General features: G+C 43.2%; 1 protein-coding gene across 3 annotated transcripts in view; it reads left to right on the top strand.

Moving 5' to 3' along the window:
- Positions 1 to 12,258, top strand: part of RASSF8 (Ras association domain family member 8) — an 85,521-nt gene extending 73,263 nt beyond the window's left edge. For all 3 annotated transcript variants that reach the window (XM_061359877.1, XM_061359896.1, XM_061359887.1), the window contains exons 4-6: positions 6,253 to 7,142; positions 9,876 to 10,020; positions 11,164 to 12,258. In XM_061359877.1, the coding sequence (XP_061215861.1) occupies positions 6,253 to 7,142; positions 9,876 to 10,020; positions 11,164 to 11,285 (1,157 nt within the window). In that variant the 3' untranslated portion in view covers positions 11,286 to 12,258. The remainder of the gene's footprint in view (positions 1 to 6,252; positions 7,143 to 9,875; positions 10,021 to 11,163) is intronic.
- Positions 12,259 to 12,825: the final 567 nt, after the last annotated feature.

Raw genomic sequence — 12,825 nt, 5'->3', positions numbered from 1 at the left:
CTGCTCCTTTGCATCGTTTCACCTGTTCAGGGAGTGGGACTAAAATTAGTGCAGTACCTCAGGGTGCTTAGATGAGGGCAGAGGAATGGATCGGACTACTCTAAGTGCTTTCTTTTGTTGGGTTGTGAGAAACTCTTGTATGTGTTTTCATTCTGATCAAAAGCATGATAGTAATAAACTAAGGCTTCAGTCCTGATAAAGACATCATGAGCACAGCTGTACCTGGTGAACTAAGCAGACCTTCACCGTGATTGCACTTAAGTCTGTATATCTCTATGGGTATGTTTTCCTAGGACTGGACTCCTACGCTGATTCTGATCTTTTTCTATGGTATACATGCACGTGAGTGCAAAATCCGGCATCAGTTAAGAAATCTGAGTAATGCAAACACTATCCTCTATTCTTTACTGTGAGGGTGGTGAGGCGCTGGAACAGACTGCTCAAAGAAGCTGTGGATTGCCCATCCCTGGCAGTGTTCATAGGCCAGGCTGGATGTGGTCTTGAGCAACGTGGTCTAGTGGAAGGTGTCCCTGCCCATGGCAGGGGGTTGGAACTGAATGATCTTTAAGGTCCCTTCCAACCCAAACCATTCTGTGATTCTATTTTGAAGGCTTTATTACTCTTAATCTTTTTTGTGTGTTTAATGAGTTCTCAGGTAGCTAAAATTATTTTTTTTAATTGCTATGGATGTTAAGTATCATATAATGAATGAAATGTCAGCTTCATGTATCAAAGATATTGAGTTCAATTCATACTCGGTTTATTCAAATTGCCAGCAATTACTTTTCTGTTGGTGCTGTTGAAGATTCAGGAGTTAATGCTGTTGCTCCTTTGGTTAAGGCAGAGCATTTTCTCTCACATTGTTCCATTGTTTAAGGGTTCTTAAAAGATTGTACCCGTGTACAATTATTTCTTTATGTTGCCTTGTTGAGGCAGACAGAATCCTTCAGCCTAGGGCTGGAGAGCTATCTTGAGGAAATCAAGTGGGTGAAAAAGCTGTATCCAACCTGGGGAGGGAATGAATTTGTCAGTGGCCCCAGAGCTCTGCCCAGTCTGGGTTTGGCTTAAGCATGTCTTGCCATGCCTCGCTTTACCTCTGTGGAAATCTGTGCACAGACAGGCAACTATATGTATGTTTTTACTGTGCACTGTTGTGAGTTTGGGGTGCTAATTCAGATTCAGCTCCAAGAGCAGCACTAGTACATCTTCCCTTTTAGCTTGTCCATCTTAAAACTTCTGTCTCACATGCGGATTTGATTATTTTTGTGGGGTTTTAATGCCACCTTGCAGGACAGGTCTTTGGCACAGCTGCTGTGCAGCAGCAGCAGAGGTGGTGGCATCCCAGGGGAAAAATGGGAAGTAAGAGTATGCTGCTAGGCAATTCCCCTGACACCAAGTGCATCCTGGTGGTCCTGGGGAAGGAGGAGAAACTGGTCACAAGACTGCATGACCTGTAGAGGTAAAGGCCTGCTCTTGCCCACCCTCACCCCTTCCCTAGGGAAGGAGAGGTACCCCCATGTTTCTAGCCATCTTTCCTGTAAATTACCTCAGACCAGGGCAGTGACTCACCTGCTTGCACTGACGCAGTGCTGCAGATCCTGACTGTGCAGCATGAGAGACACTTAATGAAAAGATGGATCTTGGTGCCTGAAATAAACTTTTGTAGCCTGACTGGATGGCACAGAGATGGTTTTAAATGGTGTATTGTGCTACCTGCATATAAAACCAAAAATGTAGTCCCTGTCCCTGAAATCCTTAGAATGTAAAGGATGTTGCACTCTGGGGAGGGAGAAAAGGGATGAATCTTTCCTGTTCTGAAAACCAGTATCGATGAGCTCTCAGGTCTGCCAAAAGTGTTGCATGAGAAACACTGCTACTGCTTCTTTCCTTTGGAAATTCATTTTGACTTTTGGCAGCAGAGGTAGCCACTCATGTCTACTGTGTCAGCTGCAAATACTAGAGCACACAGAGAAGCTTAAAATGAATAATAGTTATATGGATCCTACTGCCTTCATGAAGTGTAATTTAAAAGTCTACCTCTTGAGAGTCTTAAAAAAAATAAAAAAGTTCAATTACCTTGTTCCTATATTTCACTAGTTTAATCACCATTCATTGTAATGGAATCTGTGTTTAAATTACCAAATTGCAAATTCCAGGCTAAGACTATAGTGGTTGGGCACATGACATGGACACTCGGGCCCAGAGCTTGCTGTTTGGTCATAAAGCAGAGGAGTGGCTGACCCAGGATGCTGGCTGTAGTTAGGTCTTGAATGTCTCAGGGATTAAGTGGTAAGTGGTGGCAATACAACCAGATTCAAACCCCTTACAACAGCTAGTTGCAGGCTATGAGAACTTCAGTGTTCCTTTTTTGACCTCTTTCTCACTCTTAAAATAAAAGATTGTTTTGAATGTCCCTGCATCAATAGAGCCTGTGATAAGTTCATATGTTTAGGTAGCTGTAGGTGTGAATTTGACCTGTTAACCTTGGCACTGTCCCTTTGTGCAGTGTGCTTTATATCTATAAATATATACCTACTTCTGTTATAGCTTGTCATTTGCTGTCTTGCAAAACAGATATAAATAGATACAAGTTCTTGATGCTTGTTCTGAGATGGTAATATTATATGGTCCATTGGGGGGGATCATTTTATGGTCAATGGGTCAGCACAGAGTATTAATGAGAAGTAGCTGGCCTGTGAAGGGGATGTAGAGGCTCTGTGCTTTGTTCAACCCCTGAACTGCTGTTTTCTGAAGATGGAAACAGGGAACACAGCACTGCTGGTGCTTGTTTGGGGTTGGCTGCATTGTTTTCTCTACCGTTCTCATAAGTGCAAGGCTTTGATAGAAGTATTAAAAAAAGAAAAAGTCTGGTATCCTAGTCTTGACGTATTCTGAAACAAAAGCTTGATTTCAGATGTTGTAAAGGATCCACTGATGAGGCACATGCCCATTGTGAGCATCAGTACAATCACTAAAGCTGTGCTTTGGCAGCTCCTTGAACTGACTGCTTAACTGCTCATCCAACTTTACCTGGAAGTACTTCATAAATCTGCATGAGATTCAGTGTGTTCAGTAAGCAGCTGTGAAAAGCACACTGTGGTTTAATGGGTGCCGTGCGTTGCTGATAAGGGGAACATTACATGAATATAACAGTAACTAATTTTTAAAATGATAGGGTTTGCATGAATGAGGTAGGACTGAGTTCTGCCAGGTGCTGTAGGAGCACAAACCATCTCTTGTTTTAGAAAGCTTATGGGCAATATACAAGACAAGAAGCAGCACGCAGGTGTTGAACTGTTCTTTGTCAACAACCCAAGCAAGCTGCTTTCTCCTTTCAGTGGTAGCACATCAAACCATCTGTTTGTTACAGGGATGCCTGTGTTCTGAAATATTCTGTCATTAGTTTTGAATTAAGTCAGTCTCCCTTTCATTTGTGAATTAATCCCTTCTAATGCAAACAAACATCACAGTTGTGGTTGTCCAGGTAATGTTAATCTGCATCATACGTAGGCTGAACACACAAAACCTAAGTTATGATTACAGACAAAGACAGCTTTGGTTTAGACCAACACTGAGCTCTAGGTGTGGTAATTGAACTGTGGAAGTATTACTTTTACAAAACACTTTCTTTTATGTGGATTTTGAGTTCTGAGGTCATTGTTTGGGACAACATGTTGATTTGGAACCCTAAACTAAGATGGAAATAGTTCTTTGAAAGTGTTTTGTTTAATTCCTGAATTTACTTTTGATTGAGATTGTTAGCTTTACTCCCTCCCCCTCCTTTTTCTCTCTTTCTTTCTTTTTCTTTTTTTCCTTTTCCTTTTTCTTTGCCTTTTGTTAAATGTCTTCTAAGTAGTGCATTTAATAGCAAAGTGAGAAGAAGGTGCACACTGATCACTCCCCTAGTGGTATGAACTCTTGTTTAAAATTTCAAGACTTTGAACTTGGCTATTTCTGACACAAGAAGAACATTAGTATCGTTATCATGATTACAAGCTGAAAGCCAAAAGCTTTTAAGATTAACAAAGTGGAGTGGTAAAGTGCAACCTTTGTCCTGGGTTCTGTGGTATGTTTTATTCCGTCTTTCCTCTCTGAGATTTTATTGTTAGTGTGCTATGGCAAGCAGGACTAGATTTATTTTTCCTATAACAACACTGATGCCTACTACAAACTATAAATCTTTATGGATCAATGAACAGTATTGTGGGTTGGCAAAAATCTCTGACTTTGTATCTGGGCATAGTCAGTTTGGTTTTGAAGTACTTCATTGTAATAAATCTTAATCTGTTTCTGAGAGTGTTGGCCAAGCATGTTGGTATACTGTTACTTTTTTTTTCTCTTTTTTTTCTCTCACTGCTTACCTCAAGTAATACATTTATAGGGCATTGGGGTAGTAGATTGCTGTTGTCATGCTGCTTGCCTTGTTTTGCTGATTGCTGTCAGTCAGATCTTCATCTTCTTTCCAGCTCTCACCCCTAACTTGGAACAGAATATGGACATTTTGGTCTCTTACTTGGCCAGCTACCTCCCTCCACTATGACCCAAAGCAGTCTGTTCTCTAAGTGTTGCCTGAGCAGCTGATTTTCTGTCGTTGTTCTTTCTGTTGGGAGCTAATTTCTAATTGTGAGAAAGTGAGATCAGAAGAACCATTTCCAATACAGTAGTAATATCCCAGGGAACTCTTTATAAGGCTGGTCTGACAATATCAGGTTTTAGAGGGCCACATTGTTCATTAATCACCATGGTGGAGTTTGTCTTCTACAAGTTTGAGGTGGGGAATCTGTGCAAATGCTGTGGTTGGGGACCAGAGGCAGATCTCCAGCCTGAGATTAGGGTATTTTTGGTCTTTTGGGAGAAGTGTGGTGTTTGGGTGAGTGATGTAAGGAAAGAAAATGCATCAAATGGTTTACCACGGATATTTATTCTAACTCCTCCACACCGTAGCTGCATGTATGACAGGTTTTGTTGGCATTTCTGTGCTGAAATATATCTTCATTTGAATTATGATCTATCATGAAAATGGATGTATGTAATGCATTAAAATAGCTAATGGTGTTTTTAAGGTTAATGTCAATTGTGGAGCTGTTCATCAGGTTCATATGCTTTGTGCACAGTGTTGGAGCTTTTAAGTGAAGTTACTTTCACGATAAGGGAAACTCTGCCTTTATCTCAGAGTAGTAACAGTCTTTAGAATGCTTTATCTCAGAGTAGTAAGAGTCTTTAGAAAAAATAAAAATAGTGGAAAACCTCAGATGCTGTATTTATGTAGCATTCAAAGCATCCCATAAAGGGTGTCAGTGGAAAAAGGCTGCTGACTGAATTTTTAAATATGTGTTGGTAGCAGCACAAATGAAGCTATAACCGTAAGTTGTACTTCCTCCTACCCCAAAAGCAAACCATACTGCATTCATTGTACGGCTAGATGTCAATGCAGAGGACATCACAATGTCAGAGAACATCACAGCAGTCACTAAAGGACTCGAGCTTCCCCCTGAAGGCAGGGCACCCCGGGGGGGAATTCATTAGCTGCTGTTATGGGTGAAGGAGTCGGTGCAAGAAACCAGGTTGCTCGGTCCCAGTTCAGGCAGCTTCTGCCGCTCTCAGCAGTCCTGTGTTCTGCTCCGTGAAGCTTTGTCAGGTCAGCAGCGCTGCCGCGGCCCCGTGGGCGGCTGTAATGCTTCTGGGGTCTGGGACTGCTTCCTCCAGCGTCGAAGCTGACTGGGGGCACTACATAGTGAGCTGAGGCGCAGTCACAGTTGCCTCTCTGACTGGTGGTACTGTTTAATAGCAAACATTGTCTCCAAATTCTGATTTTGATATGTGGCTGTATGAAAGATGCAGAACTTTTCCTATTATTTTCCTCCTCTAGGAATGTATATTTCGTGTATTTCTTTGCTATCAACACCGCTTTATTTTCAGTGACCAGATGTGAAAAAAGGCCCGGAGCCGCGCACCTTCACTCGGGTGCGCAGAGTCAGCCGGTATTCGCTTGCTCAGGGGCTGCGCTGTGCGGGGAGGGTTTTCCCGAGGGAAGTTGTAAGGAACCCCTCCAACCGTGAGGGTTTTCCTCACGGCTGGAACAAGTAGCGGGCAGGCCCCGTGCCCAGCTCGGCGGGTTCCGGCACGGGACAGCGCGCCGGGAGCGGTCTGTACTTCAGCGCCTCTGAGGTACCCGGCCGCGCCGCGCGTTCGCGCTGTGCGGCAGCGCCCCCTGGCGGCTCGCCGCGCTGACGGCTGCGTTTGCCCCCGCAGGCCGCACCGGGAGGTACACGCTCATCGAGAAATGGCGGGACACGGAGCGGCACCTGGCGCCGCACGAGAACCCCATCGTGTCGCTGAACAAGTGGGGGCAGTACGCGAGCGACGTGCAGCTCATCCTGCGCCGCACCGGGCCCTCGCTCAGCGAGCGGCCCACCTCGGACTGCGCGGCACGCATCCCCGAGAGGACTCTGTACCGGCAGAGCTTGCCGCCCCTCGCCAAGCTGAGGCCATCCGGCGACAAAGCCATGAAGAGGAGGGAGCCGAAAAGGAAGTCTCTCACCTTCACCGGTGGGGCCAAAGGGTTAATGGACATCTTTGGGAAGAGCAAGGAATCTGAGTTCAAGCAAAAGGTGCTCAACAACTGTAAAACAACAGCAGACGAGTTGAAGAAATTGATCCACCTCCAGACGGAGAAGCTCCAGTGCATTGAGAAACAGCTGGAGTCCAATGAAGCTGAGATCCGCTACTGGGAACAGAAGTATAATTCCAGCCTGGAAGAAGAAATTCTCAAACTAGAGCAGAAGATCAAAAGGAATGAAGTGGAGATTGAAGAGGAAGAGTTCTGGGAAAACGAGCTGCAGATCGAACAGGAGAATGAAAAACAACTGAAGGAGCAGCTGCAGGAGATGAGGCAGAGGATCCTGGAGTGCGAGAGCAAGCTGAAGGACTACGTGTCTCAGATCCACAACATGGAAAGTGGCCTTGAAGCAGAGAAATTGCAGCGGGAAGTTCAAGAGTCCCAGGTGAATGAAGAAGAGGTCAAGGAGAAGATTGAGAAGGTGAAGGGTGAAATTGATATTCAGGGTCAGCAGAGTCTGAGGCTGGAAAATGGCATTAAAGCTGTAGAACGCTCTTTGGGCCAAGCTACCAAACGGTTACAGGTAAAGCTGTCTTTTTTTTTATCCATAGCAAAAGAAAAGCCAAAGGCGTAGCTGTAACAAATTTTTCTTTCACAGATTTGGAGAAGACATGAGAAAGTTTCCACAGGGAGTTGGGATAAAAGAGAGAAAGTGTTGGCTTCATTTTCAAATTGCATTTCAGATTTGTTTTAAGGACAGGCAGTTTCGATTTCACCTGTGTGTATTTTGCTCATTCAAACCATGTGGGGAAAAAAAAGCAGTAGTTAGTTCTTTGTCTCAAGATAAACCAGCAGATGTTTGGTGGGTGTGTTCCTGACCATTCAGGGTGTCCTGCAGGGTTAGTACTGAATGCCGCAACACCTTCCATTTATTTACATGCTGGCTCAGTTTCTTTCCCACCAGTCATGGCTTTGGTTTGCTACCGTTCCCTGATTGCCTGGTGACCTCTGAGAAATCACTCAGTGCCTGTCTTCACTGTGCAGCGGTCCGTGATTGAGAAACACCAGAGCCAAAGTAGCTGAGGGAAATATGGCTGCACCCACAGCAGTGTATCTAACTGCCTCACCCTGCTCCAGAGTGGTGCTGTGCACCTCAGACAAATAATACCTCCTGCATGAACACTCAAGGTTTGCAGGGGACTGTTGTACTGCTGGGTGTTAAACAAGACCATAGTGCTCTCAGCCTAATGCCTTTACAAGTATTTGTCTTCAAACCCCTGTATTTGGGGATAGACATTTTGAGGATTTAGGTCCTAGGTCTTGGTACCTCCAGAGCTTCATATTGTTGAATTTCAGGGAAATTTACACCATCACAGCCTTCCCTGAGGCTAAACTTCTGATTCTTGCTAGATTTGTCTGCCACCAAAATAGAGGCATTAAAAAGAACAGTCCAAAACCAGCACCTGGATAGACAGATGTAGAGCTAAAGTGTTAGCTTACAGGGCTTTGTGTTAAAGACTAGCATCTCTTCCTTCAGTTGTTCAGGATTTCAGGTGTTCAGGATTTTATTTTCTCTACACCTCAGGCATTTGTGGTTCATGTGTGTCAAAAGAGAATCCAGTCTGTGCTTCCTTGCTAAATTTAATGGTGTCACCTGGAACTTGTGCTAGAGCACAAAATAATAAATGTAAATGGAAGTCCAGCTGCTAGCTGGACAAGGTGAAGGAAAGATTATGTCTTCTGGGATTTTAATGTGCCACATAAGATAGGACTGAGGCACCACGTATCAGTTTGAGTTGCGATTGTTGCTGTATTCCTGGCACTCGCAGTTACGATGTTCCACAGTGCTGCAGTTGCAATAAGGCGATTCTGCTGATAAAATGTTACGGGATTTTATATCCTTACTCCTGAACACCTAAAAACATGTCAGTATAAGCTGGTTTTACTAAATGAGGAGGGGAAAAAATCCAAAGCAAAATGGATGAACACTGTAGTTTTGGCCTTATTTATCTGTCTCAAGTTTCCAGGCACACTGTGCTTAAGGGTTTGCACTAACAGAAAGCATAAAGTCCTCTTTATATGTCTTACCCTATCCTCAATAACACACTGTTAGGCTATGATAGAGTTCAAAATCTTTATGGCTTTGTTTGTTTTTTTTTTCCATAGGCTGGGGTTTTGCTTTCTTGGGAAAGTTCCTGTTAAATTCAGTAGATTTTAAGTGCTAAAACCAGGAAGGCAGCATTATTAGAAGCTTGGGAGAAATCTGTAGTAATTTGTGCTCCCTCTTCTCTTTCATTCCTTTTCTCTAGCCACTTCAGTAACATTACTTTCCAGGAATATGAGGCTATGTTCAGTTAAGGATCAGAAGCAGCACTTCGCTCTCCCTGCTTTTAGACAAAGACTTAAAAGAAAAAGGAAAAAAAAAAAAAATTGACAACAAAATAGGGCAAACCCAAGCAAACAAAAAAATCCCATCCATCCCCCCCCCCCCCCCCTTTCAGGTAAAAGGTTTCACTAAAGTTTCACAATTAGTAATTAAATTGGAGCTTAAACCTGTAAGATTTGGAGTGATAGTTAACATTTTTTTACCTTACTTCCTGTGGAGGTTGAGTGATTTGAAAAACAACAAAACTAATTCTCTTCAGTGGTAACTTGGTAACAATCTCATAAATCATGGAGCTGTAGTAAGTACAGACAGTTAAGAGTTTCCTGTCTCCTAGTGCCCAGCTGTAAAGTGTCATGGGCCTAAAATAAATTGCAGAATTTTTCTGTAGAATTGTCTTGAAATTTGGGGGTGTGGGGGCTGGCTTCCAGTTGTCAGTCCAGTTTCTGCAAAAGCTCATAGCGAATGAATGGGAACACAAGTGTATCACAGGAAGCTGAGGCCAACTACATGATGTGTGTTGACTGAACAGATCAAACACATCAGTGGCAAAGCAATTGCCATTTAAAAGGTCCTAATTCAGATCAACTGTGTTGGTTTTCTTACTGTTGGATTCAGGCTCAACTGTAACTTACTACAAGCTTAAAGTGGATGAGGGCTGTGCTATCGGGGACTATTCCTAGATCAGATCTACAAAACTATTCTCCCCCAATCACAGTGTGAATTTGTGTATAATTCTGTTTACACAAGATAATTAGGGGAAAAATTATGGGGGTAAAATACCTTTCAACTCTTTCATTTGCACCTAGATTTAAAAGTCGGGGACTTTCTCATCAAAAGGAGAAGCATTAGTTGCCCAATTACAAACAGTCTTGAAAAGCTGTTTTAATGCTCTATCCACTGCTGCTAAACAGATGTTTTCTTTCCTGGCAGGACAGGGAGCAAGAACTGGAGCAACTGACAAAGGAGCTGCGACAGGTTAACCTGCAACAGTTCATCCAGCAAACAGGAACGAAGGTCACGGTGCTGCCAGCAGACCCTGTTGAGGTGGAAGCCCCACACGTGGAGCTTGAGAGAGGTGCAGCACTCATAATGTTTTTGGTCAGCGGGGAAGGGAATGTCAGTGCATTTACCTGCTGCCTTAATGCTAGCAGTCATACATTGACTGCTTTGCTAACAAAGAAGCTAGTAAAATACTAAGAAAGCACAGTGTCAAATATTTCTTTTCATTCCAAGGGTTTAGCAAGCTATAAATACAGCACAGTATGTAGATAACTTCTGTCCTGCTGTGCATTGGCATGCATTTGACCCATCAGTAACCCATTAAGCCAGTAGCTTTCAAGTGCGGCCTCTATGGCTGCAGGCACATAAGCTGGCACGCAGAATGATCGCATGCCTTACATTGCTGTTCATCTGGGATCATCTTCTTCTGGTGGAATGTGTAGAAAAAGGAATGCATCTGGATCTCAAGAAATACCAGACAGCAGCCACATGGGAATAGGAGCTAATCCAGCTGGGCTGCCCGCCATCCAGAAGTCCTACACATATGACTGTTGCAGCATGTCAGACTAGCCTTGCCTCTAAGTGAGATCAGTGCATTTTGCACATGCCCACATCTGAATTCAGAACTTCCCAGGCAGGAGCATGGGAGCACTTTGAATGTGTATCAGAACTGTGACATAAGCAGAAACTCCCTTGGCACTTGGCTCAGCCTCTGCTGTCTTGTGCTTATCCACTGCCTGCTTGCAGGGGGCCTGTTTCTCTCAGCATTCTCCTTAGCTGGTTCTGTCCTTACTTTTAGAAAACTTTCTAACTGAAAGGGATTGAGAGGTGGGGAGAGGAAGCAACCAGGCCTTTGAAAGTCAGTGCTTGCATGAACTTTCTCTTTTAAGTGGGCAGGAGGCTGAAGCTCTGAGTGACATGTAGGCTAAACCACTTTCTGCATGTTACTGTGTAGATGTAATACATCTATCAGTGTCTATCAGTGTGCATGTTCCTCCTGGGAGGGCAGTTACATTGTGTAGGGGTATCCTTCTGTTTTGGAGTAGGAAGTGTGCGTCTTGGATCTCATCACTTCCCAGTCAGGTGTTTAACTTTGTCATTGTATATGGTATGTAATTTTTCCGTGCCAAACTAAGTACATACTGCACCAGGCAGAAAGAAGTGTTCTAGAGACACCACCTTGGTGAGGACTTTTCTAACTGCCCTTTTTCTTACACAGAGCCAGCATTTCAGTCTGGGTCACTGAAGCGCCCTGGCTCATCGAGGCAACTCCCCAGTAACCTTCGGATTCTACAGAATCCCCTGTCATCTGGTTTTAACCCGGAGGGCATTTACGTATGACAGTACATACCTCTTCTGGAGAGGACCTAGCAAGGTACCCTGGACAAGATACACTTTTGTTTTGTTCTGCCAATGATGAATGGAAGAAGATATTTTGTTTTCCCTTTTTGTTTTGTTTCCTTGCTAAGCCACCGTAATATTTTCTCTTCTTCCTCCAACACACCACTTGGAGCCATAACCTGTGCACTGATGCTAAAGAGACAGAGCAACTGTCTCAGTTCACACTTGGCAAGGATGACCTTGCTGTCAAAACAGCTAGAGTGCAAAAACCTTCATTTGTTTTTGCCACTTCAGAAGTGTTTGGGAAAGTATTGTTCCTTGTATAGGCATAAATAAAAGACTGAGGGTGAAGGAAAACACGTATGCAACTTACCTGAGGTTTAATTTATTCCCTTTAATCAATGGACGTGTGAATGTTGACCTTTTATATTTTTATTTTTAACTTGTGAATAATCGTGTATGGCTGTATGTCAGTCTGACAAGGTGACTTTAGTCTGTGGGTACAAACATCCACCGTTTGATCAAATACAGTGATTTTCAGTGCAGAGTTCTGTGGAGTGCCGAACCATTAAAATGGTTTCTCACCACTAACTCTGTTAATTTCTGTTGTGGGTCATATTATGTCATGTTCCATCCATAGCTGCCTTCTAAGGCTTGAAAAGTGAGCTTGTGGGATTTACTTGCTGTTGAATCTGCCTTGAATGAAGCACCTAGTGTTCAAAAGATTTATGGAATTTAAACCTTGGCTTGGTAAAAGTATTTCCAGTATATGATTGAGGATGCACTAGTTAGATGATATTTTATTATATAGAATGTATATTTGAAATATTTTGCCACATTGTATATGCCTTTTGAGAAAAGAACAATGTAAGAAGTTGTCTTCATATATCTTACCAAAAGAGAGTAGGAGGCTTTCACTGTGTGTGATTTTATACTTTATTTTTTCCACTAGCCGTTACAGTGTTCTTATTTTGCGGTAAATCTTACTATTGGGGGAGAAAAAAAGACCAACAAACATCCACAAAAAACAAATCAGTATCCTCTTCCAGCCTTCCAGAATTCATTCATGTTTTGTGGAGGGAAGAAACCTGGCAGAGTCCCCTGCCCTCAGTTGGGGCTAGGATTTCATTCCAGGTCCCCAGTCTTAAATGGCTGACGTTTAGTCCCTTTGGAAGATGTATTGCTGCTCAGTCGCTTACAGTATATAAAGCTTACAAACAGGAAATGCACAGGTTTGGTAGTCATTTTTTACAAAGCACATGAAAAGAGAATATTATCGTATCTTGATGTCACTCAAATACAATCAGAGCTGAGCAAGAATTAGACAGAATGGCTTTATGCAGAAAGTAAGACCAAGTAGCATTTTGGCTATAGGCCATGAAATTAGATTGCTGGAGTGGAACCCAAGTTTGTAGAGAAAGTTACTGCCATCAGTGGGACACGCCATATACATTAAGAGACTGGCCTCGTGGATGAGTTAGAGAAGGGATGGGCTTTACCCAGCTGCATTCAGATTTCCTACTCTAAGAGCAACTCATAT

This window comes from Neopsephotus bourkii, unplaced genomic scaffold (assembly GCF_033783945.1).
Source record: "Neopsephotus bourkii isolate Nb327-2 ecotype Australia unplaced genomic scaffold, CSIRO-AGI_Nbou_v1 NB_107, whole genome shotgun sequence".
NCBI classification, from domain to species: Eukaryota; Metazoa; Chordata; class Aves; order Psittaciformes; family Psittacidae; genus Neopsephotus; species Neopsephotus bourkii.
The sequence above is the reverse complement of the archived record's forward strand: the minus strand, read 5'-3'. Positions and strand labels throughout refer to the sequence as shown.